The sequence below is a fragment of the Enoplosus armatus genome, chromosome 7 (genome assembly GCF_043641665.1).
Source record: "Enoplosus armatus isolate fEnoArm2 chromosome 7, fEnoArm2.hap1, whole genome shotgun sequence".
Classification (NCBI taxonomy): Eukaryota; Metazoa; Chordata; class Actinopteri; order Centrarchiformes; family Enoplosidae; genus Enoplosus; species Enoplosus armatus.
In genome coordinates this window covers 6,948,195-6,961,119 of record NC_092186.1, presented here as the reverse complement: position 1 = coordinate 6,961,119, position 12,925 = coordinate 6,948,195, and the positions used below count along the sequence as shown (strand labels likewise).

General features: G+C 40.7%; 1 protein-coding gene across 1 annotated transcript in view; it reads left to right on the top strand.

Annotated features, from left to right (window-relative positions):
• Window positions 1-12,925, top strand: part of cyfip1 (cytoplasmic FMR1 interacting protein 1) — a 28,928-nt gene that overhangs the window by 1,186 nt on the left and 14,817 nt on the right. The window contains exons 2-14 of the mRNA XM_070909569.1: window positions 4,985-5,105; window positions 5,800-5,889; window positions 6,406-6,483; window positions 6,912-7,013; window positions 7,113-7,294; window positions 7,980-8,076; window positions 9,133-9,261; window positions 9,400-9,504; window positions 10,545-10,636; window positions 11,325-11,442; window positions 11,953-12,075; window positions 12,281-12,406; window positions 12,496-12,662. Of these exons, the coding sequence (XP_070765670.1) occupies window positions 4,989-5,105; window positions 5,800-5,889; window positions 6,406-6,483; window positions 6,912-7,013; window positions 7,113-7,294; window positions 7,980-8,076; window positions 9,133-9,261; window positions 9,400-9,504; window positions 10,545-10,636; window positions 11,325-11,442; window positions 11,953-12,075; window positions 12,281-12,406; window positions 12,496-12,662 (1,526 nt within the window). The 5' untranslated portion in view covers window positions 4,985-4,988. The remainder of the gene's footprint in view (window positions 1-4,984; window positions 5,106-5,799; window positions 5,890-6,405; window positions 6,484-6,911; window positions 7,014-7,112; window positions 7,295-7,979; window positions 8,077-9,132; window positions 9,262-9,399; window positions 9,505-10,544; window positions 10,637-11,324; window positions 11,443-11,952; window positions 12,076-12,280; window positions 12,407-12,495; window positions 12,663-12,925) is intronic.

The following is a 12,925-nucleotide window of genomic DNA, read 5'->3' as shown; positions in this document are numbered from 1 at the left end:
GGTGAAGCCACTGAAACTGAGCAGTGGGTTTACATTTCCCACTGTTGTTCTGTATTGATCACTTTCGAGAGAATGTAGACTTGTTAAAGCCCTTTTAAGGAGGCTGAAATAGCCTTGACTGCACTTTTCCAACTAACTGCATCTTTGGAGATCTCTGAAAGGTCTTTTTACTGAATAGGCTTGAAATTCAAGAAATGTCTATTCTTGGCCTCATCTATCAGCTTTTGTTGGCAATATTGAACAGTCCTATATACTTAAATAGAGTCCATAGGCGTGAGGATGCTCATTTTTGATGTCTCATAAGTTTATTTGTTTATTTATTTTATTTGTGACCATAGTAGACCAAGCAAATGCTGTTGGGTTCAAGGTAATACTGTGTGTATATATAAGACTTACTTGTGAACAGTCAGGAGGGATTGTAGTGTAGTGTGAACGTTAATATTTTGGACAAGTGACTCATGGGAAAAACTGAGATACATGAGATTCATTATGCAGTGATAAGTGGTAACTGCGGTGTGACAACCTGCAAATAAGTGTTTTTTCACACCTCCAATCTATTGAAACATCTACAACTTCCTTCAGGGTGGCACCGTTTGATGCAGCTAGCTGATGAAGTCACATGGAGTGGCTTTCATTGCGACTGTATTGTCTCGTTGAGGAAATGCCCAAGGCACATGTTCTGCAGGGCACTGATGGCTGCTGTTGCATCTGTTTCTCACTTTAGAGGAATACATGTGAAAGGATCTATGAACGTGTGATCTGCTGGTATTTATGTTTAGCAGAGCTTGCTAAAGTGTCAAACGTTTCATCTGCCCTATCACGCATGAGACGGTGGCATTTGAACATTGGGACCCATACTGTACTACAGATGAATGTTTCTGCTGCTGTTTGCATACAGTAAGTAGCTTAAAAGGTCACTTCACACAAATGACAAAAAAAACATGTTTTCACTTAGTGGTGGGGGTATCCAGCCATGCATATAGTTTCAGTTAGATCTGCAGAGGTTTTGAGTCTTAAACATTTCTGCTGCCACTCCACTATATGATGGAAGTAAATTGAATTTAATCTATGGTGCTCACAGCGCAGAGAAGTGACATTTAAAAAAACTCAACAGCAACCTGTGTTAAGGAACAATGTCCTGGTCAGTCTAGATCAGTGGATCTCAGTGGGGCTTTTTTGTCTGGTGCAGCCCTGTCAGATTAACTCAAGTGTGTGTTCATTCCCAGCCGCGACAGCGTGTGGCTGCTATTGTTTTCACCTTGTAAGTCTGTGTCTGTGTCATCATAGCAAAATGTGATCCTGGGGACATCTCCTGTAGCGGAAACTACCATATAACCGATTTTTAGTACTCTGCCTGGTGTTTATACGTGTGTCTGTGGACAGATTTTGTCAACACGATAGCGTCACAACCGTGCAAGATGCAGTCACAAAACTTAACAGGTGTGGAGTTGAGATCAAAATGAAGGCTGAGTTTGAAGATGGGTGTGGTTCGAGCAAGGACGCTGGAAGTAGTGGGTACCACATTCGTTTTAAAGGAAAAGTCCGGTATTTTTAAACCAAGGACCAATTTTCACAAATTTTGGGGTCAAAATGAGTAATGGTAACCAAAAGTTTAGATCGCCTCAGTCGGCAGCCGCAAACAGGCTGTGATGACTTCAACGTAATCCTCGTGAAAGGTACGTCCATTAAAAGTGCTCATTTCTGCCACTGTCAAGCTCAGATTGTTATTCTAAGTGTCTGACAACATTACAGAAAGGATCCCCAGAGAGAGAGACCTTTTTGTTAAAGAGTAAGGTCCTTTTTGTTTAACCAGAAACAGAAGTCTTGCTCCGAAATCTTGCAAGAGGTGAGTTGTTCAGAGTATTTCTGGTGAAGTGTGATCTCAAAAAGAGCTAAGAAGCTTAAGTGAACTATTACTGGCATTATTATTATTACTGTTGCGTGGTAGTGCCTTGTGTTTGCCCTCAGCTTGGCACACCTGGGTTACCTACTTGAGGCTGGTTTTAAGCTTCTTACTGTGTAATCACGAAGGGAGCCATACAAACACATGGTGTGCAACTTCAGCAGTGGGCAACAACCTGGCAGGCTAAATTAACACCTTAAGAGGCATGCCTTTTCTCATGTGTCCCTTGTCGACCTCTTATTGGAGGAGACAGCTCTAGATGCTGCGGTCTTAACAGGAACTGTGCACTAAAGCAAAAGCCACCAGGGTTCCTTATTTTTAATAATGGACATTGTGTCTCCCCAAAGTTAAATTTGACCAGCAGGCTCAACAGTAGTTGTTATTGCTGTTGTTATAACTTTTGTCAAAGTTGCTTCATGTTTTTTATTTTCTCTGTATTTCCATATGAACAGTTTCTAAGGACGCAAATGTGTGTGTATCCTTTTTAGTAGTTACTTTCAGTTTCTTGGACGTCAGCTTAAAATGTTAAGCGTCAGTCCTTCCCTGTCTTGAAGTAGACCGTGCATCACATGCTCTCTGTCTGTGATTCACACTTCCCTGTTTTGTCACTAAGATAACTGATCTGCAGTCTATTTTGCTGCTTACTTGGCTGTTTGCAGTTGAGTTTGGACAAACTAAAAAAGGTTTGCTTTACATAGATAGCACTTCCTATCTGACTTCCTCCTATCTTTCAAAAACTGTATTTCACAACTAACCACACCTATTTTTACTCCCTGTGCAGTTTAATAACTTTTGTTTTTGTGTTGTATACTTTGGCATTGTTACAGTGTGCAGTCTTTAAGTAGAAGGACAGTAACATTATTTTAGTTTTGCTGTATCTCTACTCCAACTACACATCTGATCTGAAATAAAACAATAACTATGAGGTTGAAGTGCTGACTTTCAGCTTTGATTTGAGAGTGTTAACGTCTATATTGGGTGAACAGTGTACGAAATGTACTATATATCAGAAGGGCTACAATTCCTGTACTTTTCACCCAATACAGCCATGAGCATCCTCAAATGCTCATAAACCTGCACGTCAGCACTTGAACCTCAGTCATTGTGTCATCTCAAGTTCATTGTGTCAGAGTACAGAGCCAAAACAATCACAGTCACAGGCCAGACTCAGCAACTGACTTGCATTGTTTATCAATTGTTTATCAGTACTAATCAATGCAATCTAAAGATACTCAGTAGATCCCCAATAAACCGTATATAGTGTTTTTCATTAGTTGTACTATACAAAAATGTTTTTCAGAATGATAAATCTGTAGTAATGAAGCCTGATTTACCAAGAAGTGTCCGGCTTCAGATGTCTAAAAAGTAACTAATTTAGTATTTTTGGCTTGGTAGGTTTTAAAGCTACCGTAACAACCAACATTTTTTCATTTCTGTAATCAAAAGAGCAGCTGCCTTTTTGTAATCTGATGCCGTCGATGGTGGTCACTGTGGACATGCTTTTAGAAATCTTTGTGGAGTGCATGTCTGGGCTTGCATTAGCCATCCAGGTCCTCTGCATGCTTATTGGCCTTTCTTAAATGGGTATCTGCTGCTCAAGCAACTTTTGAACATCTTGCCATTTTTACCAAGATTTCATGGGGATTATTTTGTTACCATTCAACAGCCACATATCCCATAAATCAGAGGGGTGGGACTGGGCTCCTGTATTTGCCAAACCATTAACACACTGACATTTTTTTTTCTCAGCCGACATCCCAAACAAGTGTCCGTCAGCCATCCATTTGGTGGACATCTTATAAGGGCCGACAAAGTGAACGTGACTGTGTCAGTGTGTGTCATATGAGCCCTTGAAATGTCAGTGTCCTGCAGCAGTCTTTTAATTATGTGGACCCTGTCCTCTTTGTGCGCTCTGTGCTGTGCTTCCATCTACAGAGCAGGGGGTCGGTGACCTCCTCTGACCCTGGGCCTGTGCGCGCAGTGACTGCCAGGCCTTTGTGTTGGTGGTTAGTCGCTGTGGATTGTTTGACTCACTGTCAATTCTGATTGCAATAGGTTTTTTGATTGTTCAGTGTCAGTGACGTCGGAAAGTCAGCAGTCAGCAGCAGCAGCAGCGTGAGAATGCAAACCAAAGCATACCACACCATACCACACCATACCACACCACATACTAATACAGCACTAATCTATTTGCATTTTATTTAATTTTGTTGACCGTATGCATTATGTTCTTTGTAGCTGTTGAGGAATAGGAGAATATGTAATAAACTACAGTATCTGTATCTGCTTAATGTGGAAGAGCAGCTAATAGCAGCATGTTATAGAAAGCAGTTTGTGAAATTGTTTTTGCAATAATGCTCTGTTATCAGGGATTTCCCTAAAGAACGAAACGACTCAGTCACCACCATCCCACATCTGAAATAGCCTTTTTTCAATTTTATAGTTTACAAACTGATAACGCAAAGCCAGGGCATCTTCTAATACACATTAACTACATGGAGATGTTTCAATACGCGCATTTCTGCAAAAAAATGTGAGATGGAGGGGGCATATGCAAGAAGAAAAAGGTGGTAAGATATACAAATAAATGAGATCAGGTTGTTTTGTAAGGAGGCCATGATTCAGCACTGACCTTGTTGGTTGATGCTGAGGCTGTTTGGGCAGGGAGCTGTTTGCACAAAGGGGAACCTAAAGCACTCTGAGAAGCTGCTTTGAAGGGAGTGTTCACAGCCAAAGGTCAGCTTACTAGTTAGTTGGGGATTGGGGGTGTTTTAAGGATGAAGTTCAGTTTATCTTTCCTCGCCCATCCTCTGCCATGCTGCTGCCTCCACGCTGCATTTGTCCTCCTCCTCCTCCAGAAGAGTTTTTCTCTTACCCCTTACACTGTGACTTGTGTTGCCAAACCAAATGTATAACTATAACAAGCATACACTAAAAATTAAGCTGCAGTGCAGTGAGTCTGCTCTGTCTGTCATTTGATATTGCTTGTCGTACGTAAAGGCTGCATTGTGTTTGATAAGAACCATACGTCCTGCTTTTATGGGAAAAAGTTGTAAAGGTGATTCTTTTTGTCCTTTTCAGCAACATGGCGTCCACGGTGACTTTAGAGGACGCCCTCTCCAATGTGGACCTGCTGGAGGAGCTGCCGCTCCCGGACCAGCAGCCATGCATCGAGCCCCTCCCCTCCTCAGTCATGTTTCAGGTCAGTGCTGACGGCCACGTTCTGCCTTTGTCCAAACCACTAATCTTCCATGCAGTCTGATAAGGCACACTTCCTCAGCAACATGCAGTTATTTTATGATAATTGACTGATCATTTGACGGCCGCGAGTGGACATATTTTCTTTGTATGACCTAGTTTTTTTGTGGGGGATGAACAGAAATAAACTGTTAAAAGTTGATTTAGAACTCCTATGAGAACCAACACATGAAGCCATAAACAAAAACAGAAATAGCAACAGGATCAATAAGTTGCAATATCTACAGTAGTATTTCCTAATGGGTTTAATTCATCAAAATGTACCCGCGGGACAGATAGTGAAAATATTGATTTTCAGCTGTTAGTTGGAAACATGTTTTTGATATAATCTAGTTTTCTATGTTACAAAAGATGACAAATGAATGAGAATTTATTGGTGGGAGGCTGCGAAACAGCTTTACATGCACAAGCTCACTAATGGTGGGACATGAACATGAACTGTTTAATTAGAAAACACTGTCAACTGCATTTCCATGCAAAATTTAGAAATGATGAATGCAGAAACGTGAAATGATTTGAGTAAGGCAAGTCTGTTGCATACATACTAGCATTTTGAAATATAATTTTTTTGCCTGTTTCATGCCTGACGTCTCTACGAGTGTCATCTTTTGTAAACATTGTCTCCCATCTTCCCGCAGCCCAACTTCAACACCAACTTTGAGGACCGCAACGCATTCGTCACCGGCATCGCCAGATACATCGAGCAGGCCACCGTCCACTCTAGCATGGTACAGTAGGAGGGTCAGAGCTCTGGGAAATCACTTATTAGCGCTTCATTTTGAGTCCTCTCTCACCTCAGTAATGACTTGCTGGGAAAAATAAATTCACCAGAGTGGCGTCAAAGCCTCTGGATCTGGATCTGGTAAGGGACTTGCCTGTCCCACCAGAGCATTTTGGTATTGTTTAGCAGGCCGCAGAGGATCCAGGGCCAGAAGCAAATGGAACAGGGATAAACGGCTGATTTGGACCATCTCATCAGGAATAGTAGGGCTTTGTGTCTAATTAGTGAGGGATAATTGCTCGGGGTCTGAATCAAACACCACTTTGTATGGAGGCGGGGTTGGCTCGCACCTCCCTGCTCCCCACTGGGAATAAATGACAAAAGAAACAATGGTGCATGTATGTTTTAGTCCTTATGTATTGTATGTGTGTTGTTTTGTGTCTTTATTTATTTTGCCAGTTTGAATTTAAAATGTTTGTTAAAGATGATTTGGTGACCGATTGGTTTTTGTTTGTTGAATCAGAACGAGATGTTGGAGGAGGGGCAGGAGTATGCCATCATGCTCTACACCTGGAGGAGCTGCTCACGTGCAATACCACAGGTAATCACTGTGTGTCTGGTGACACTGTGTGCTCTCATGGCTTAATTATTTCATAATAGTGAGAGATAAATTGATAATTTTAGTAATTTTTCAAGCAAAAATGACAAATATTGGTTCCAGCTCCTAAAATTTGAGGATCTGCAGATTATGTTTGTTTCATATCACTGTGAATTGAATATCTTTGAGTTTTAGACTGTTGGTAGGTAAAGATACATCATTTGAATATGCCACATTCAGCTCTGGGAAATTGTGATTGGCATTTTTATTACAATGTCCTGACATGTTATAGACAAAAGCCAGAAAATAATCTCCAGATTAGTCTACAATGAAAAGAATTGTTAGTAGCAGCTCTAATCTTGTACAGTGTTACCTCAGTGAGCAAAATCTTCATGAGGTTTCAATAGTTTTTGTCTTTTTTACTCTCTTAGGTGAAATGCAACGAACAGCCCAACAGAGTGGAGATCTATGAGAAGACCGTGGAGGTCCTGGAGCCGGAAGTCACCAAGCTGATGAATTTTATGTACTTCCAGGTAATTCACATTCTCCATTCAGCAGGGACTCTCCTTGACTGTCTGCTATATGTAATTGCAAAAAAACCAGATGATTTCCCTCCTCTTTCTCTCCCCCAGCGTACGGCAATCGACCGTTTCTGCGGAGAAGTCCGTCGTCTCTGTCACACCGAGCGCAGAAAGGACTTCGTGTCCGAGGCGTACCTGCTGACCCTCGGCAAATTCATCAACATGTTCGCTGTGCTGGATGAGCTGAAGAACATGAAATGCAGTGTCAAGAACGACCACTCCGCCTACAAACGGTATTCAGTCACACTGCATGCATCCGCACACCTGATCGCCACAACAGACACTAGATGGCAGCACCAGTCAGCGTCCATGAAGACCCATTCTCTCTGTTGTTTTTACCTCACTGCGTGAACAGTGTGTGTTAGAAGAGGTTGTGAAAACTCACACTATGATTGAGTTATGAGGTCAAAAAAATGATTTTTTTTGTATATATGTTCACGTATGTCTTACATCGATTTCCTGCTTTGCTTTGTAACTACAGTTCCCATAATTTGGGGGATATAAACAGGAAGTATCTTGTTGCCATGAATTCAGTAAGCCAGCGGTGGGCTACAACTCCAGTTTCTTTTTAAGCCTACATTTGTTTACATTTTTGCCAAATTGGCCCCATTTCAAAGAATGCCAAAGTAGCTATTATCAGATCTTGTTTGCAAAGTTCCCATGACTGTTCAGACAAATATCACTGGATTACTTTGACACTGAGGAAAACTTAAAAACGTGCTGATTCTTAGGCAAGTTCCAGAGTTATAAGGAGCCTCTATTTTCCCCCTATGATTTCTAAGTGGTTTAATATGTGTGTCATGTCTGTGTGTTCAGATTTGACTGAGTTAACCCTCCCCGCCCCCTCACAGTTTGCTTAATGTCTGCTTGGTGTCACTGTGTTAATTAAAACAAAATCTGTTTCTCGCCTTCGCCCAGAGCTGCCCAGTTCCTCAGAAAGATGTCTGAGCCTTCATCCATCCAGGAGTCTCAGAATCTGTCCATGTTCTTGGCAAACCACAACAAAATCACTCAGGTTGGTCAGACGTGCGTCAAAGTGATCATTCAACATTATTTCGATTGAATGATTTTGACTTGGAAGGAGAGGCTGCTGCTGTTCCCAGGCAGGTCTGGTGCATCTGTAAAGATACACAGCATTTTATGTACATTTCCAGTTGGTAATATTTTAAGAATCATGCCACTGTCGACCCGCTGTTTGCAATGTGAAAGCCATAGACTGAAATGCTCCATTTTTCTTGCCTTGCTATTTCAGAATGTACTTCCTGTTGAATAAAGAGACGGGTCTTTTAAGGCTAAGGTGAAATGAGGAAAGCGTCAAGATTTTGTTTTTATTTGAACATGAGAACACATACAGGACATACTACAAAACACATAGATGGTCAAGATAAAATCATAATGATAAATTACACCTTAGCTATTAATAGAAGTGACCCACATACAATAATTAGGACCAAAAATAATAATGATATATAAATAAAATAGAATAAAATAAATAAATAAAATTAAAATTAAATAAGGAAAAAATCAGAATGTACCCACTCTAACATTATTTTATTACAGTAACAGAGGCATTATAGGCATCCATCTCCTTAAACATTTTGGCTTCTGAAGCTGTAATGTATATGTGATTTTTTTTCCATGTCACATAGCTCCCAGACCTTCATAATCCAGACATTATATGATGGGGGTTCAGGTTTCAACCATCTAAATGTGATACATTTAATAACTTCTTTAAGGGCGTCAAATACGTCCTTCCAGTATTCTTTCAATTTCGGGCATGACCACAAAATATGAGTGTGATTACCAACATACTGTCCACATTTTCTCCAGCATTTATCTGAACCCCTTTTGTCCCATTTAGCTGTAACTTGTGGGGTTCTGAAATATCTTGCTATGATTTTCCAACTAAACTCTCCAAATATTAGAACTAGTTACCAAGTGCGCTTCTTCACATGCCTGTTCCCATGTGTCATAAGCAATAGTTGTAGAAAGCGTCAAGATTGAAGTGAATTTACTGTATGATTACTAGCAGTATTGAATATTCAGTCATCTATTCTGTACCGTCTGCCAGTCTTTGCAGCAGCAGCTGGAAGTGATTAATGGATACGAAGAGCTACTGGCAGACATCGTCAACCTGTGTGTCGATTACTACGAGAACAAGATGTACCTCACCCCCAGTGAGAAGCACATGCTGCTCAAAGTAAGTGAAGCCCGGCACCTGCAGGTGTGCGTTGGTTAACGATTGCCTCTGTGATTTGAAACAATTTACTGGAGCATTGTTGACGGTAATGGACATCCTATGTATATATATATATATAACCACCGTTCCACTCTCCAGGTAATGGGTTTTGGCTTGTACCTCATGGATGGAAACAGCAGCAACATCTACAAACTAGACGCCAAGAAGAGAATTAACCTGACCAAGATCGACAAGTTTTTCAAGGTATGGAAGCCTGAACATGTGTACATGAAATATTATATTGTTATTCACTTACATTTTTAAAATAAGGTGAACCAAACACAACAAGCCATCATAACACACATAAAAAAGAAAGAAAGAAGGATTCAGCTCCACGCCCAACGTCCATGCTTCTTCTATGTTAATAATTTCCAGGTAATTTGGTCTCTGATTATAATTGCTGCCTATTTTATATGAATCTTTAGGAATCCCAGGGTGTGCCTAATGTTTGGTGGCCATGAAGTGACAAGTGGCTCTATAAAACTGTTCACCTCATTATTAAGTGTTGCTCCTAATTTGTCCATTTGGAGATCTTTTAAAATCTGACAGTGATACTGATTAAGCTGTTCTTGTATCCACGGTAACAGTATGCATTTCTGAGCCACAAGTAATAAAAATCCAGCTTAACACATCAAGTAAGAATTTCTGGAGGTCCTAAGTCCAAACATAATGTGCCTTCATATTCATTCGTTTCCCAAAGTTTAATTTAATTTAAGGACAAAAAAACAAGCAACTGGCCAGTTTCATGTGGTAAACCATGGCCTGTAAATGTTAATAATAATAATAATAATAATAATAATAATAATAATAATAATTACAATTATAATATAAAACACGGCTGCAAACGTGTAACCAGTATTGATTTTTCTGCCAATAGTTTTTTGGATTTATTTCTGTCTCAAACCCCCAAAATATTCAATTTACAATGAAGAAACACAGAGAAAACAGCAAATACTCACATCTGAGAAGCTAAAACAAGAGAATGAAAAAATAAACTGCTTTTACATGTTATGATTGGGGATGATTGTTTATATTTCTCAGTATTTTCATTCAGAGTTTTTCACTTACTTGGTCCGTGAATTTGTGTACTTTGGTAAATACAATTACTGTTTTTCCCACAGTGGGTTATTTGCACTTTCTGTTCGTTTGTACCTTTCCAGGGTCACAATCATTTCGTTTCCACTGTTAAATAATTGGTTAAATGGTATTACTAATGCAAATCTGTGTGTTCTTGGTGTTCACAGCAACTCCAGGTGGTTCCTCTGTTTGGTGACATGCAGATTGAGTTGTCCCGGTACATCAAGACCAGCGCTCACTTTGAGGAGAACAAATCCAGGTGAGAGGAAAACACACTTGTTTTGTACTATCAGGGATGAGGTGGAATTTCGAGCATTAAGACGTGGAGCTACTGACACTTTAAATCTTTAAAACTGGGTCACACATGTATACTTTGTAAAAAAAAAAAAAAGGATTTTTTTTTAAAGGATCAGTAATTTCCTGCTGGGCACTGTAGTTTTTAGCCATGCCAGTGGCGTGCTTCAAGGGATGGAAATATCAGTTTGTTTTGTTGGTCTACCACTTTGGTCCTGACTTAAATATATCAACAACTATCAGATAATTGTCAGGATGGATTGTAATAACTTTCCTTAACTCTTCATGTAGCGCCATCATCAGGTTAAAATTTAAATTTGACTCCTAGTCTTGTTAAGAAACATTACTCAAAGAGAATTAAAGAATTTTTTTTTCACAATAAAGAAAATATAGAATATCGTCCGCCTTATTCTGTATATGTTGTGTTTTCATGGTCTTAAAGGCCACATTGCAGTCAAGTGATACTATTTCTGGCTTTGGTACCTCAGTGAATGAACGCTTCTGCCTTCTGCCTGTCTGGCCTTGTCTTGCATTTAAATGGTTGTTGTTCTTCTCCGTTAATTCCTGTGTGGGTTTCCTTCCTATCAGTGTTAAAATGTCTTTCTTATATGTATTTATCACTCTGCCTCCCTACTCTCTCTCTCGCCCCCCAGGTGGACTTGCACGTCTATATCCAGCAGCCCCCAGTACAACATCTGTGAGCAGATGATTCAGATCCGCGAGGATCACATGCGCTTCATCTCGGAGCTGGCTCGCTATAGCAACAGTGAGGTTAGTGTGGAATTCCATAGGGCCTGAAGTGAGACACTCAGGTACGCAACTGGTGAAGATTGGTCATCAGCGAGGTGTTAGATTGCCTTTGAGGCGAGCATGTACGGATACTCGGTACATTACATGCATATGTTCCCGTTTACCTCAGATGTGACCCCTTAAAAAATAAAAAAGGTCATCCACCACTGGGCTTTTGTGACAGACCATCTCTTTATAAGGAGGCTTGAAGGGCTCTTTCTTATGTGATGGATATTTTAATTTCTGTCTGTGATGTAACCTTTCAGCAGATATCTTTCCCCAGTGGATTTTCAGGAGTCACTATTCAGTGGAATCAGAAGGAATTTTAACTGTGATCAGAGTACTGAAGACAGAAATGTCAGGAATGGGAAAGTAATTTAAATGATCACTGAACAACCTCACCAATTTCTGCATGTTCTTCTTACTAACCTATGTGGGCATTCAGTGTTCAGTTCAGTGTGTGTCAAAGTGCGTCAATCTGTGTCCATGTAGGTGGTGACCGGATCAGGACGTCAGGAAGCCCAAAAGACTGATGCGGAGTACAGGAAGCTGTTTGACTTGGCCCTGCAGGGCATGCAGCTGCTCTCCCAGTGGAGCGCTCATGTCATGGAAGTGGTGAGGAAGCACAAATTGTGCAGAGGGAAATGCACAAAATGAATAATTCCTCTTGAGATAAAGTAAATTCTTTGACAGTGCATAGAACTGCAGAGGTCATCAAGTGAAATATTGTACTGGTAGTGGCTTTGATAGCACATTACTCCCTGACTGATATATGGTTGGTGTTTTCATCTTTTTACAAACTCACGGATTGTCCCCACAGTACTCCTGGAAACTGGTTCATCCAACCGACAAGTACTCCAACAAGGAGTGCCCTGACAACGCTGAGGAGTACGAGAGGGCCACCAGATACAACTACACGAGCGAGGAGAAGTTTGCTCTCGTGGAGGTCAGTTATGACTTCCACCATATACGTTTTGGTTTTTTTTGCACTACTCGCAGTCTTGTCCCTGATTTAAAATGTTGTGCTCTTGGCAGGTGATGGCGATGATAAAGGGACTGCAAGTGTTGATGGGACGCATGGAGAGTGTGTTCAACCACGCCATCCGTCACACCATCTACTCAGCTCTGCAGGACTTTGCTCAAGTCACTCTGCGGGACCCGCTGCGGCAGGCCATCAAGAAGAAGAAGAATGTCATCCAGAGGTACGGATCTCAGCAAAATGACTCAAGTAATCAAGTAACACCCATACATATATTGTTGTGTTAATAATATCACCCAAAAGTTGTCAAGTATGTATGAATTATTCAAACCCTGTAGAAGGCTGACAGAAACGTTGTACTCCTTGATGGAGAGTGCGACTGCGGGCCAATGAACCAAATAGAGGCAGATTTTCCAGGTGGCTTATTTTGCAATAGATATAAGAAACAACAACATGTATTTCAGACAAATTGAGCTTACAAGTGGA